The following is a 16152-nucleotide window of genomic DNA, read 5'->3' on the forward strand; positions in this document are numbered from 1 at the left end:
AATAAAAAATGCTAAAGGCCGCGTGGGGTGTGGATCACTTATGAATTATTGGCGCTTACATAACATGAGGGACTGCTGAAAATCTGGATCTAAATTTTAACAATCGACCGACATGGGTGTGTGCGTTGTTTAGTCAACATGCATTGAGAGTGTCTGAAAACTATTCTTCAAATCTGGATGATATGCAATAGACGTACACTTAGTCACACCTTCATGGGCACCCTTACGCACACATGAGCACAGACGCATACGCATCCGTGGACATGCATGAGCACACAGAGACAGCCTAAGATGCGGTAAGCGAATGTGGCATCGAGGAGGCATCGACTGTGGGATTTATTTTTGGAGGGAGATGTCAGAGCTTTGATAGGGATTATGTATAACCCCATAATGATGTAAAGGCACAGTCAGTTGTTCGACATACAAATGCAAAACTTTCCATGAAATTATGATAGAGTAAGAAAAAGGAAAGGTGTAGAGAGAAACTCTAAGTTTTAGCCTTTGATGATAAGAGAAGTCATTCTCAGAACACTCCATAAAGATCAGTGATGTAAAATCAATGGGCGGGTCATCGGGTTTCACCTGTTGCCTGTTCTTCCCTTCCTGACAGAATTTAATAATCCATTTAAAGATGCTGTTTAAACCTTAGGGATGGATTGTTTTGTCAATAAGGCGGCTTTTATGAACGTCTTAAAAGCATGGAGTGAAGTGTGGCGGGGCTACTTTAGAGAGACAGCGTCCACAAACCCTGGGTCAGGTTTCTGTGCCTGAGAGAAAAAAGTAGTGAGAGCAAAAAAATAAACAGAGAGAACTGGATGACTGGCATGCTTCACTTATCTGACAGCCAAGCCCGCCCAAGTCAAGAGAAGTTGAAACTTGTTCAAGAAAAGCTCTGGATGATTGCTCTATGTGCTCTTCGTGTGGAGTATCTGGCAACGTTCTCATAGCTTGGGGGAAAATGTGACCCCTGACCCATTAGGTATCTTGGATAGGCAGTTTTACCTATATGTAAGCAAAATCACAAATGAGATCTGTGTGGTATATCAGTTGTTTCTCCTACAACATGATGAGATTTAAATGGAAAGCAAATGGAGACTTGCTTGACAGCAAAGATTAAAGTTTATTTTCAAGACAAATTTATACTTAGCAAGGAACTCCATTAAGTCTATCACAGAGCAACATCTAGGAAGTAAAAAATTTTCTTTGGATTGTGTGTGTTTACTAAATCCATAATTCTAGATGTAGTGTACACTGACAACTTACTTGCTTAAGCTGAGCATGCGTACTTATGTGATATGTGAGTGTGTGTGTGTACGCAACACGGGCCCAAAGGATGCAAGCAGGTCTGGGTGAGATGAGCCATAGCCCATGTCCCGGAGCGGCCTTCACACAGCCTTCCTGTCAAGGTGCTTTAGCGTGAATATCCATGGCCTTTCAACAAAATACCAACACACCCTGGGGTCAAACCGCCAAACAAAAGACATATTTACACCAGTGAGACACAGGCATGCTGCCCTACCTACACCCTCAAAATCCCCTGCTACATCAGGCGGAGATGGAGACATAGTGGAGAGCTCAGCTCCATGAAGCTGGATTGATATAGGGATTGTTTGCCTTTCTGCACAGTTGGGCTCAGTCTGTTCTCAAGTGTTTAACAATTCTGCCGTACTGGAATTTCAACACTTGCTCAGACCTGAACTCTGTGTTGTGTCAACAGCAGACAAGTTGGAGTGGTTCTGTGTGTGTGTGTGTGTGCTTGTGTGCATGCATGTGTGTGCGTTCAGTCATGTGAAGTCCTTTGTAATGTGTGTTGGGATGTGTGTGCATGTATGCGCGTAAGTGTAAACGAGACCAGCGCAGTTAAAATAGTTTCTTTGTTTCGGAGAGAATGCATCTCTGTATGTGGAGATATATGTGCATGGATTGCTCTTTGGCAGTAAGTTGTCATAGGATATGTATATGTGTGTGTGTGTGTGTATGCATGCATTCGTACAGAGTCTGTGAACCATACAAGGGTGCACCCCCCTCTTCTCCCCCTCTGTCTTACATCACAACCGGCTCCAGGCACTGCCTACATTTTTTCTTCTTTTCTCTACTTTTTTTATCCTCTCTTTTGTGGGGGAATGTGAACATGACAGACGGAGGGTGGATCGGCACTAGAGCATATTGGTTATGTTTATAAATCTAGGAACAGATTGGACCGCTGATTAGCGAGCCGACCACTGATTAGCTAATGAGCTTTTAGCAGTACAGTGATTGCAAGGTCACGTTGAACTTCACCCCTCCAACAACAACCACAAAAATATACACAGTAGAGCGAGTAACACTTCATTATATGCATTCTCTACGTATAACACAAGTATAAATATACAAAATATATTTATACTGTCATTGGTTGGAAACATTTTTTTTTTTTAAATCATGGCAACACTTAACTATTAAATATAATGGTGCATGAATCAAAAAGTGCCATGGTACTGTATATAACAGAATACCCAATTTGAAATCAACATGGTGCCATCATAGTTTTTGTAGGGGAAGTTGAAGCAGCAAAGTGACTAAACTTGTCAGACCACAAATATTAAGCTTTCATTTATGGTGTCTACTGGTTATTCAAATTACTGCACCATCAGGTGGTAAAGTAAATATATATATATAATTTTTTTTTTTACTCAGGAAAATTCCTGGTCCCTGGTGTGTGGTTAGTAATGCCAGTCAGAGATTACGTTTGTGTGTTAATAGAACTGGTGGTGCCAGCATGAGCTCTACAGCACCCGGAAGAGACCACCACAGTGACAGCTAGGCGGAGGCCCCATTAAACCTGCCGCCGTGATGTAATTTCCTCTTTAATGTGCCATGTGCTGCCACACACACGGCTGCCAGTTGACGTCCCAACACTGTGCGGCTGTTAGTTTGCATGTTTGCCCAGACAGAGAGGCAGTGCATTTGCCTCTGTCATCAGGCTGCACTAAGAGCCCTCAGAGATAGACGACAGCATGGAATGGAGGGTGGTTCATACAAGTGGGCATATGATGGTGTCCTCCCTCTCTGATGTATTATTGCTCTATTTCATTTGCTCTCTCTGGGCTGGGTGGGGAATTAGAGGAGAACAGGCAGGCCATGTTCATGCCAAGAATGACCTCATAGTCCCCGACTCCAGAGGAGTGGGGAACCGTCTCTGAAACATGTCCAGCTCATCGCAGCAGTTGCACTCTGCTTTGTTTTTCGTTGTTCGTTTGAATGCTGCTACAGGGGTTGATCACAGCAATGGTCTTCTCTTGCCTAAAGCTGGAGGTTTTCTGGTCTGAAGTCTGCATATGTCTTCCTGGCTGCGTTGATCTTTTGAGCAACTCATAACAATCTCTGCTACACCCCTCTCTCCTTCTCACAGACCGGCTATGTGTTTATAAAATGTGTTCCTTAGCCCCCAGGCCGCGGCCCCACTCTTTAAAAGCGGCTTTAGAGTGGGCTTCACAGCCCTGTTAATGGAAAAGGTTTCGACTTTGTTTGGTGAGAGGAGCTTGTGGGGGTGCACCAAGGTGAGTTTGCTGAATTAATGGTCAGCCTCTGTTGGAGGGGGGCTGGTGCAGTAGGCCAACCCTAACTTGAGACTTCCCCTAAAGCCCCCTTTACATCTCGTGTGTTTTCTTTGGGCAAGCTGTTTTGCCTTGCTAGAGTGTACCAGGCAATCCTGGTAAAGTCTGGGAATCTCTGGCCACATACACACGGCAAAGTTTTCGGGATGATGACTAGATTTAAATGTGAGATTGAATTCCCCAAATTAGTGTTTGGCATGAAGATAACTTTACAGATCTCACAGTTGCATGCAAGGACCCTGAAAGCCACCAAGTTTGGGATTAGCTGGTGTAAGGAACTACAGCAAAATCTGCAAATATGTCAAGACACATGCCCGTGTTTCTGTGGTTTTCTAGCACCACACCTCAGATGAGCTGTAAGGCCCAATCCTTATTTTATACCCCTTATTCCCCTACCCCTCCACATACCCCTTCCCCTTGTCCCTTGAAACGGAGTGTCAAAGGGTAGCGGTGAAAATAATCCTTTAACAATTGGGACACCACTACTATGCCATCACAAATCATCATACTTACATTTATGTGTCTTTTTGTTCACCGAGACAGCCATGTTGCCGAGATAATTCATACCCCTGTGATAGTTTGAAGTGTGGTCCTGAAAAATCTTAATTTGAAGGGCTGTCTAGCCCTTCCCCTACCCTTACCCCTCCAACCAAAAGAGAATTGAGACAGGGGAAATGGGAAGGGCTATGGGGTAGAATTGGGATTTGGCCTAAGTGTCTAAAGAAGAATGACATCACTGTACTAACAACTAGTTCGCATTCATGGCTCCTGCTTTCCTAGACCCAGTAGAGTTGGTTCTACTTATGGGATTCCACCAACGCAGGCCAGTCTATAAGCAGCGGAGGGGCTGAGGGGGAGGCGATGTTATTAAGAACATAACGAAAGGGTGAGAAAGGCAGGAATATGCAGTGCGAGGGGAGGAAGAGGGGTGTGATGTGGCTGAATGGAATTGTCTGAGGTAAGAGATGCAAACGGGTGTTTGCATCTCTCATTCCCCCTTGTCTGTCTCATGCTATGGAACAGGTTAACGTCACTCATCCAGGCCTGGGTTACTATGCTGATTAAAAGAAGTGTGTAAATATATGTAAATATATATAAGTGTGTGCGAGTGAGTTCGAGCGGGTGAATTGGGGGGAGACAACAGTGTAAATGGAATTTGTGCAGCAAACAGCTGGACTAGTTTATTTAAGCACAGGCAGACCATAGCGATTGACCCCAGATTGACTTGGAAAGAGCCAGGGTGGAATTTTATGACTTAAGGTTGAGATGAGATGTTCGTATTTATGAAATTTGCCTTGAGGCATGCCAACATGTGAATTACTAATTACTTAAGTAAATGGATCTCCAGAGCAGATACTGATAATAAAGTTGGTTTCACCAGAGGGGTCTTATTGTGTGATTAGCTAGTTGAATTATAGCAGTTATCATGTTAACCGGTATGGGGGAAGCTACTTAAAAAATATTTAGTTTGCCAAGATACAAGCTACACATTATTTGAAATTGTTAAACTACAGTTGAGCTATAATTTTGAAAAAGTAGTTATTTACATTACAAGCTTACAAAACAAACTACATTGTAGCTAATTAGGAAAATAATCTTATTTTACTATTTGATGATCCAATATAAGAATGTATTTTTTAAGTATAATTTAATTTATATAATTTAAAATTGGCACAAAAACTCAATGAATCTGAATGAGCATTTCTGAATCTCAATTAGGGTGACAGCATTAAATTTTACCTATAAATTCATGGCCAAAAACCAGAAAGCACACTAATGTTTCGTAATGAACATAAGCTTTTATGAAATAATTTTATTCATATTTGAATATATATATATATTAGGGGTGTAACGGTACGCAAAAATCACGGTTCGGTACGTACCTCGGTTTTAAAGTCACGGTTCGGTTCATTTTCGGTACAGTAAGGGAAAGAAATGCAAACATTAAACTGCAGGTTGTTTATTACTATAATTTTTTTTAACAATTTGTTTACAATTTGTATTTTTTAAAAATACTTTTTAATAAAATATATATAAAATAAAAAAAGAATAAGAAATAAAATACTGCTGCAAAGTTCTTCACTAAATAAAATACTCTCAGTCTCAAACCAATATCATATCATTTATTTATATATATATATATATATATATATATATATATATATATATATATATATATATACAGTACAGACCAAAAGATTGGAAACATTACTATTTTTAATGTTTTTGAAAGAAGTTTCTTCAACTCATCAATCCTGCATTTATTTGATCAAAAATACAGAAAAAACTGTAATATTGTGAAATAATTACAACTTAAAATAATAGTTTCTATTAAAATAAACTTTAAAAAATTTATTTATTCCTGTGATGCAAAGCTGATTTTCAGCATCATTACTCCAGCCATTACTCTATCACATGATCATTTAGAAATCATTCCAATTTTCTGATTTATTATGAGTGTTGGAAACAGTTCTGCTGTCTAAAATATTTGATGAATAAAAGATTAAAAAGAACTGCATTTATTCAAAAAAAAGTTCTAATAATATATATTCTAATAATATATTTTCTTTACTATCACTTTTTATCAATTTAACACATCCTTGCTGAATAAAAGTATTGATTTTATAAAAAAAAAAGAAAGAAAAAAAAATGACTGACCCCAAATTACTGACCAGTAGTGTATATTGTTATTACAAAATATTTATATTTTAAAAACATTGCTTCTTTTTTTTTTTTTTTTAATTTTTATTCATCAAAGTATCCTAAAAAAGTATCACATGTTCTAAAAATTTTAAGCAGCAGAACTGTTTCCAACTTTGATAATGAATCATCATATTAGAATAATTTTTAAAGGATCATGTGATAATGATCTTTAAAATTCAGCTTTGCATCACAGAAATAAATGATCATTTAAAGTATAATAAATTTAAAAACAATTATTTTCAATTGTAATAATATATCACAATATTACATTTTTTTCTGTATTTTTGATCAAATAAATGCAGGCTTGATGAGCAGAAGAAACTTCTTTCAAAAACATTAAAATAGTAATGTTTCCAAACCTTTGGTCTGTAGTGTATATATATATATATATATATATATATATATATATATATATATATATATATATATATATCGCGATGCACGATGCACACGATGCACTGGCCAAAAAACGACCTTATGACACACACACACACACACACACACACACACATAAATATATAGATATTAAAAAAATACCAAAAATGTCACAGAGGGGACTCAAATATTTATTTATTTATTTTAGATGGACCAAATCAGTGGATATCACTGAATATTACTTAGTTTGATGTGTGTGCACAATCTAGTGCAACATTGAAAACGACTATGTAGCATTGTCACAAAGCAACTTGTAACTGGAAAACTACAATGTTTTGAAAACATTTGAGCTATTGTCACACTACTAAACTGTAGTATGTAGCTATTTTTTGCCAGTTACATCCCAACACAGAGTTAACACAATGACTAAATCGATAATTTGAACTGTTAATTATCTTAAAACCACAACATCTTTTATATCTTTTTATTTAATGCATATTTTTGCTGAAGATTCCTGTAGAGCCACAGATGCAGATCCAAATCATCAGATCATTCTATTCCATCGGTATTACTGATATGCCTGTTTGTGGGTTTTTAATATACATGTAAATGTAGCTGAGTGTGTTGAAATGCGATTTCATGAGTGAATTTGGTCCTTCGTAGTCATGCATGCGCCCCCTCACACAGTTTACATATGAGAGAGAGGGAACGAGCAAACGAAGGGGGCATTTCTTTGAAAAATGATGTACTTCATATGCATTTAGATAGACATACTGAAATATAACCTTTTGTATCTTCAATCTGAATCTTTCCAGCAATGCTTATTAAATTATTCCCTAATTGGTCACGCAACAAAGGCAGCTGATGGAAAAGACAATTTCTTGCTTTTAATTGGCCATTTCACGTGCCGTTTGTGCTACACCTGTGTGTTTGTAATGAGAGTGGGATATTAGCAGAGGCCCTGGCAGACCCGACAGAGATCAGATCGACTGTTTGTAAAAGCGGGAATGAGCAATAGCGATCCAACATTTTACGAAACATGCGCTAACAGAATGAGAAAAACCAAGCCTCTGTCCAGGTTCATTTGGCTCATAAACTCGCATTTCAGTCTTTTTTTCTCATCCTTTTAGTAAAGCTGTGTATTTTTAACCCTCCTCTTTTTACTCTACTTTGGAGGTGCCACTAGTGGCGTTTTGCTTTAAAATAGCCCCCCATTGTCCCAAGCTGGGCTGAATAGTTGGCTTCATTGTGTGCCTATGGGAAGTAGAAACTGAACAGGCCATAAACGCAGTCCTATAGCGTGGAGAGGTCGCGTAAAGGTGAACTTTTACTTCTAATGGAGGCTCCAGCTTTAGCCTGGCCCGTATGGTTCTCTGCTCCTTTTGATTGCCTTCTTAACCGTCAGCGCCAGGGCGTCCGCCTGGCTCACAGAACAGAGCATGACCATTCTTTCTCTTTTTCCTCACACTCCTAAACCCCCTCCCTCACCCTAACCACCTCTCCATCCCCCTGCCTGGTATTGTGTAGCACTTGTCCTTTGTTCCAGCTTTTGGTGCATCTGGCCTTAGATATAAGAATGAATGAGAGAGGAAGCTTAAGATACCTTTAAAAAGAAAAAAAAGAAAAAAAAACAGCCATTTCCACAATTTAAAAAAAAGCCAGCGGAAAAAAAACATAGGGAGAGTGAGTGAGCGAGGGAGGAAAATCCAAACGGCAGAGGTCAGCAGATAGACAACAGTGCCCCCCCTTTGACCCCAGCCTGAGATGAAGGCAGTAAATGGAATGCCTAGCCTGAGACTCCCCCTGCTCTCCAGCCCACTGCTGGTGATAAAACTCCAGACATTCTCTCATTTGATGGTGCACTGCCATCTCAGTACATTCCTCCCCTGATTTTTTTTTTTTTTTTTTTACTTTTTGGTGATGTCGTAGAGTGATATTGGTGATATGAGAAAGATTTTGATCTCTGGTAAAATAAATGTAAAAAAAAAAAAAAAATCAAGTTTTAAACCATGAGAGACAATCTATTACAGTAATATTACCATGGGTAAACATCTCATTTATCATGGTATGGTTGGATGGCTCACTTAAATATTGTAAAAATAAAATATAATTTATATAATAAATAATAATTTATATAATAATAATAATTACATTGTAAATATTAATTATATCTATAGTGATAAAGTTAATTATGCATTTTCCAATGACCTAAACACAGTGAAAATTTAGAGGTGAAACAATCCGTTTTTATAATTAATAGAGAAGAAGTTTAACAGATGCCTATGTGAACATTTCTTTGTCTGTTAGTCCTGCTCTTTCTCTTTATCTCTCGCTCTTTCACTCCACCCTAAGCTCTCCTCCCTTGCTTTTCTCAGCCTGAAAAGAGTAGCGGGCTATTGTTTCCTTAAAAGTCTACTAATTCCCCCCTCAAAGGATGAAATGGAAGTGTCCAACTGTGGTAACAGCAGGAGGACGTAAATCAAGTTGGAACCCCTGAGCATAGTCTCCTGGAGGTGACCAGGGTCACAGGGTCACTAGAAGGGATTTAGGCAAAACAAGGCCAGAATACTCCGATGTATGGTGCAAAGAGGCTGGGGGTCAGAAGCTACAGGGGCCAAATATGTTTTTGTCACAAATGTTATGCACAATATGCAGAATTGCAGAGCAGCCTGTTCTTTTTGGCGGGGGTGGGGGGGGGGTCTCCTAACTGAACCCCTAGTTTCATTATTCTCCCTCTAGGGAGACAGAATGAAAAAGAAAACATGGCTTGTACTTGTGTTCTTTGATAATGCAACACTTTTCTATTAGAAAACATTTCCTAAACACATTAATTCCTGTGTTTCATATCAACTGCCTTACATCTGGCATCAGGGTTTGAATGGTCCAGTGGTTTAAAATAAAGTTGTTAAAAAAGAACTGCATAAATAAAGGAAAACACCACTTTCTTCAAAGTGCTATTGTGTACTTCGCTTAGTAGGAAATATATATTAAGCTAGCACAAGTTTGTACAAGTCGTAAGCTTTGTGAACATTTCTGTTTTATGGAACAACTCTCCGACACTCCCACTGGAGTACTAGAGGATTAGAGAAAAAAATCCCTCAATTACCCCTCTGATTAGCTATCTGGGCTGATCTGGACAGCAGCAGGCTTGGACGTGACTGTGTTTACAGAAAAAGATAGCAAAAACTCCAGTGACTTTTCAGTGATATGTTGCATTGTTTTTTTTTTTTTTCACAGGTTCATTAATGCAAGAAGAAGAATAGTGCAGCCCATGATCGACCAGTCCAACCGAGCAGGCAAGTCCCCCATAGTTTCTGTATTCAAGTCCCGCAGGCGAAAGCCCCCTGCAAGCCATGCACCCGGAGGCCCACCTGCCGGTAAATACTTAGCCCAGCCTGGATGTCAGCAATGATTGACCACTAAAATCCATCCAATTAACCCAAAGCACTAATCACGCTGACTTGGGCACTATATAACCCAGTGACGAAGGGAAGCGAGCAAACACGTACGATGGATTAAAGTATTGAAACAATAACTACAACTGGATCTTCTCTATCCAACTTAGAATACTGGAGAACAGTGTAGAGTTGTTCGGTCAAGTACAGAGGATATGAATCTTCTTTATTCACTTTAGGTTTTATTTTATTTAAGTGGCCATATTTGCCTTCCAGCTCAATCTTCCTGTTAGCGAACAGTGCCCCTGGTGCATGGCTTGTTGTTGGACTGCTGTAAATTTTATTACCTGTTATAGGGTTCAGGGGGCATGTTAACATTAAAGACTCAGTAAAGTTCAAAGGCATTCATTGGGTATGAGCTGTTGTTTTTGACCAAATAACTCTCAACACACACAAACACACACTTTGACAAGTGTGAACTCACGGTAAGTACATCTCAATTAGTTTGTGTGGGGGAGAAAAAAAAAAGATAACTTTGGTTTTCCTTAATTTTTGGGGGTTGTCTAAAAATGTTTCCTGTATTACAGAATATTGGCTTAGCTCTTTGTTTCCAGTACTTAAGCTTCATTGGGCATGTTCTGTCAAGTGTTTTATCTCTCATGAAACCCAAAGAAACTGTGTGAAATGCCTAAGTCTGCATGTGTGTTAACAGATGATGTTTCTCCTGTGACTTAAACTTAATTAAAAGCACTAATTGACCACTGTTCTTTTCTCCCACATTCCCTCACCATGCCCTCCTGCAGTAAGTCAAGGAGCTCCCTACAACCCAGATGGTCAACCCATGGGAGGCTTTGTGATGGACGGCCAGCAGCACATGGGAATCAGACCACCTGGTAAGACCTTGGCGTGTCTTCTCCTCTGACATCTCCCACCTTCCCACTACCCCCCTTTTTCTCTTCTGCATTACCTCCTTTCTCAGTCTGATTCTAAGACCCTTGGTTTGCACAGGTGTGGTCTAATGCATGACACCCCTCTGTCCTTTCATGTTTCCTTTCTGAGACCTTTGCTTTCTAATACGTATCTACCCAGAATTTGCTCTTTTCTCTGAATCTAAGTCTATTCCAACCTGTGTAACTGGTCACTGTTGCTAACCACTCATCCCCTCCCACCTCACCACTTAAGCTGCAGGATTTATCCAAAGCCAGGCTTCCTTCCAACCTTTAGCCTTTGAATGCATTATTTACTTGATTGTTTACTTATATTGTACCATATGGTGTCCTTCTCTTTTCTTTTAATAAACTGGGAATTGTGCTTTTGTTTCTTGACCTCCTGTCTCTGAGCCGTGGTCTGTTTATTTTCTCATCTTTCGGCATCTTCTTCTTCGATTGTTTCCTTCTAGGGCCTATGAGTGGGATGGGCATGAATATGGGCATGGAGGGACAGTGGCACTACATGTAACCTTCTAGTTAACCAATCGCAAAGCAATGGGGGAAGTAAGTACAAAAGCAGGGTCACCAAGCATCCACAATTTCTGACATGTTTTCAGCGATTAATTTGAGTTGCTTTTATGAAATGGGAGAAACAAAAATGTCTCTTTTCCTCCAGACTACAAGCTGCTTTCTCTTGCTTACCAAAACTAACATTTCCTGTACTTGTGGGTGACAAGCTACGATCAAGAGTTTGTGTGCTTGTGTACATGTGCAACCTGTGCTGCCCTTTCTTACTTCTGAACATTTCTGGCCATGTTACTAAACAATGCATATAGTCATATATAAAAAGGGGAAATGAGTGTGGGCGAAAGAGACAGAGAGAGAGAGAGAGAGAGCAGGAGGAGGAGGAATAGCTGTGTGGGGAAAGAGGCAAATGGAGGGTGAGGGGATTGAGATTGGGGTTTTGGTCGGAGAAGGGGAGGGGTGTGTTACCATAGCAACAGACTGATTGGCAAAATGTAAGCAGTCTGGAGCAGTGCAAGGAGAGAAAAGTGCATGTCCCCAAAGTGTCATAAATCTGTCTCCCTACAGTTGATGCATGAGTTACATTTATACACCAACCTGCGAGGCAATGCACAAAGAATCGCTCTCTCACCCTGCAGCCAAATACATAGCCACACATTTGGAAATTATGCCAGTCTTGCGTGGAATGTTTTAGGTTGAGCTGCTTCTATCGACCCTGACTTGGTCCACTATTTTCTTCTCTGTCTTTCCTAATAGGATTACTAATGGCAAAGGCAGGGGAGATGAAGGAGTGCAAAATGGAGGTGTGCACAGCAGGGTACACAGCTTAGTCCAGCCTAATTGACTATATCCAAATTAAATATGCCATTACAAGCGGTGTGACAAATGGATTTGACTTATTCAGTATACAAAAATAGCGATCATTAATACAGCCAAGCACAGAATACCTCTGTTGTCAAAGAGACTCTCTACTTCACTGTCTTTAACCAAGAGACATGGGCTGATATCACAAGCTCTGTGATTTAAAACGTCACGTCCCAGCTTTGTGTGCGTATCTAAACACCAAGAGTGTTTCCTGGTGTCCAAATGGCTGCTTACAGCAGCTGCCATAGTTCCCAGAAGAGGCGAGAGAAACTTGCTTTAAACAGCCTCAATTTGCTTGCCGAATTCTGTAATTGGGCCACGTGTGGAATCTTAGATGAGATGGGTTGAGGGGGAAAAAAGAGCGAGCGAGAGGGGGAAATGAGGAAAGAAAAAGAGGCAGAGTGTGACAGAAATATGTCGCCATGGTGAAGAATGCCTGGTCTTTATGGCTTCATTGCTGAAATTTCCTAGCTTGTCTAATTTAAATATTGTTACTATATTTTCTAGGTCAATTAAATGTAAGTGATGTGTTTTATACTTCGCGACCAATTAAATTAATAGGTTATTACAAAAAAACGTTATCTTATTTGATTAAGAGACCAAGGCTTCATTATATTTTATAAGCAATTTTCATTAGTTGAGGAATTCTCCTCAAGGCAAGATTAAGCAGTTATTTGCTGGGAAGTCCCAAGACCTGAAATTAAGGTGTTCCAAGCAGTCACACTGCAACATTTCTTAAAACCAAAGCCAATTAAACCTACTTAGCAAAGCGTTATGCTTTCTGCCCATGACGATTATAGAGCTTATAGCTCTCCAAAACAATACACCTGTCAGCGTGGATAAAGCCTAGCTACTCAAGCAGAAGAGGACGAGCCTTTGATAAGTGAGGGAACGACTGTTTTATGACCATTTCCCCCCCATAACGCTCTTTGTGTTTCGTCAACAAAATTAGCCAAGAGTGGCCAAAATTTTTTTCATTTTAATTTCAAGACAATAGTGAGCACAGAAAGCATTAATTATTATTATTATTATTATTATTATTATTATTAAGCAATTAATTATGGGCATATGGACAAAAATGTTGCCCTCCCTGTCCATACTTGAACGCAGCTGGTATGCTTTGGTGAGCTGGAAGCTCTGCTGGAGACTCCTTTGTCTGAAATTTCATTCCTCCCATTCATTAAGCCGAAGTTTGTTAACCTTTTGCAGGGTCAAGGTACCCATTTTCTGCTCTGAACTTTTACTTTTAAGGGGGTAAAGTGTCTTCAGGGATTTGGCTCCTGAATTGTCCATGTCAAACATCCCCTGTTGATTCAGTCCCATGGCACCTCTGAAAATAGACAGGCAAGGAACTCAATGTATTGATTGACTTATTAAGTGAAAAAACACATTTGCAACGTCTGCCCTTTTCACATCCAAGCATTGCTTTTCTGATAGACTGGATGTTTTCCTTCCTCACCAAACAACGTGTTCAAGGATTGAAATCAAATACAGCTGATGACCCCTCAAAAGCTCGGGTCAGTCCTTTAGTGGTAAATAATTGCAGGGGCATACAGATTACCGCTTCAGTGCTAGTGCAAAACACCAACTATTATATATGTCATTCTGAACCTGAAACCTAAAGACCTACAACCAGGGAAATAACAAAAGAGCTTTTTTTTCTACTTGTGTTTGATTTGTTGCTTTGTATTGCCGCTGTCACAGGGTTAGTGGCCTTTCTGCTCGTGGCACGTGCACGCACCCAGGTAAGGCCTCTCAAGTGACGGCCTTTGTAAATTTTCACCTTTCGTCTTTAATTTAAGCACAATGGTGGCGTTTCTCTGAGGGGCTCTCAGAGCAAGCCACAGACCTTTGCTCATTGTGTTTAAAGTGAGATAAGTGAGGGGAGAACCTAGAATAAGGGCATGGCTTATTTTCCCTCATTTGTCATTGTTGTGGCTTCCTCTGGCATAAAGACTTGGCTCGTGGACACACAGCAGTTCATTTCCACCCATGTGCCATTTAGTGTTAGACTTTCATTTATATAAATTTGAAAGTGCAACCTTTACTAGAATGTTGTTAAAATGCAGAGAGAGAGTAGATTTATGGATGAAAAATTATTGTTGTAAAAATGATCATGTAAAAAAATATATATATAAAGTCAATGTCTTTTAGAATATAAACACATCATAGTCACGGTTATCCAGTGGTGAGCAAATTATATAAATAATTCATCACAGCATTTTTCTTTGAGATGAATATAATAGCAAATTAAGCCTAAAAACAGCTACATATTGACCTTCTGGTTGACCTTAGTGAAGGACAACCTTCCGGTTGACTAGTCAGGAATGACTGTGGCGGATTCCAGACCTGATGGATATGACACTGAGTACAGATCACTGGTGCAAGCAGCAGTAAAGTGCTATGCTCAGGCCAGTAAGTTAGTCCCTAGAGAGTCACCCTCTCCCACTACACAGATTCTTCTTCTAGTCTCTTTCCATTCATTACAGAGGACAGTCCTCTCTCAAAGGCTTCATGCTTTCTGGTGCTGTGATTGTAGAGTCAAACCTTCCTTATAAAGGAAACGATTGGTTTGATGAGCTTCCAAAATATTATATATATATATAATGTTATATATATATACATATATATGTATATGTTATATCTGGCTATTCCAAATGCATCATCAATTATTACTCTAATCTTCTCTTTTTTTTCCTTCTTCCTTAGGTCTACAAGGCATGCCAGGGGATTACCTGTCACACAGTGGCCCGGTGGGTATGGCTATGGGGCAACCAGGCTATGGCGCCTCCCACATGCCCCACCACCCTGCTCAGTTGCGGCACGGCCCTCCCATGCGTTCCTACATCCCTGGACACCCCCACCACCCAGCGATGTTAATGCACGGAGGACCACCTCACCCTGCCATGCCCATGTCAGCCTCTAGCCCCCCTATGTTCAATCCAGGAGACCCTACCATAGGAGGGCATTTCATGGACATCCATGCCCAGTAATTTACTAAAACGGATTCTTTAAATGACTGCTACAGATAGACAAGGAGCTGCGATTGGTTTTTCTGGGGCTTGCCAAGCACCGATTACATACTGACATTTTATCGAGACTGAGGAGCTTGCATCTTGGCTATAGATTCGGACCAAGAAAAAAAAGCCTGATATCCGTATATTATGGGACACTTTAAAAGGAGGTGCCCTTTGCTTAGACACAAAAAGAGAGTGAGAGAAAGAAAGATTGAATTTATTACTATATCAGCCTCTAAAGGGGAGGGATGAGGACATACTGTATACTGTTGTAAAATTGCATTGGACTTTCATGAGAACTGGGAAAAAAGTATTGTAAATGCTATCGTATTGTTCTGCATATTATGTTGTTTCTAATAGATTTTTTTAAAAAAGGATGTGAACTTTTTTCTTTCCACACTATGTGTGTGCCATTTCCATAGACTTTTGGCCTCCTCCATAAATCACTTTGCGTTTAAACAAGAAAAAAATATATATATGTGAATAAATCAATAATTCATTGAATACATGTTTGCCAGGCCATTTTTTTGTCCTGCGGGAGGGTGGATTTCCCATGACCTATCATGGCCTTAGAAAGAAACTGAGTGCTATCCACCTGTCTGAGCCACATCCTCCTGCCTTTTTCAGGAGGCCTCCATTTTGCATTCCCAATTTGTACATCATAATGGAACTGCAACCCAAATCAAATTATTTTCACTTAACTTTACTAGATGTGTGAGAAGCTGAATGTGAAGAACAAGCATGTGTG

At 39.8% G+C, this 16152-nt stretch overlaps 1 protein-coding gene across 2 annotated transcripts in view; it reads left to right on the forward strand.

Annotated features, from left to right (window-relative positions):
• meis1b (Meis homeobox 1 b) overlaps nt 1-15908 on the forward strand; it is a 62654-nt gene extending 46746 nt beyond the window's left edge. Inside the window, exons 10-13 of one of the 2 annotated variants that reach the window (XM_059566772.1) lie at nt 9912-9974; nt 10877-10962; nt 11469-11562; nt 15097-15237. In XM_059566772.1, the coding sequence (XP_059422755.1) occupies nt 9912-9974; nt 10877-10962; nt 11469-11527 (208 nt within the window). In that variant the 3' untranslated portion in view covers nt 11528-11562; nt 15097-15237. Of the gene's footprint in view, nt 1-9911; nt 9975-10876; nt 10963-11468; nt 11563-15096 lie in introns of both variants that reach the window. The other variant, XM_059566771.1, reaches the window with a different exon arrangement.
• Nucleotides 15909-16152: the final 244 nt, after the last annotated feature.

This window comes from Carassius carassius, chromosome 14 (assembly GCF_963082965.1).
Source record: "Carassius carassius chromosome 14, fCarCar2.1, whole genome shotgun sequence".
Classification (NCBI taxonomy): Eukaryota; Metazoa; Chordata; class Actinopteri; order Cypriniformes; family Cyprinidae; genus Carassius; species Carassius carassius.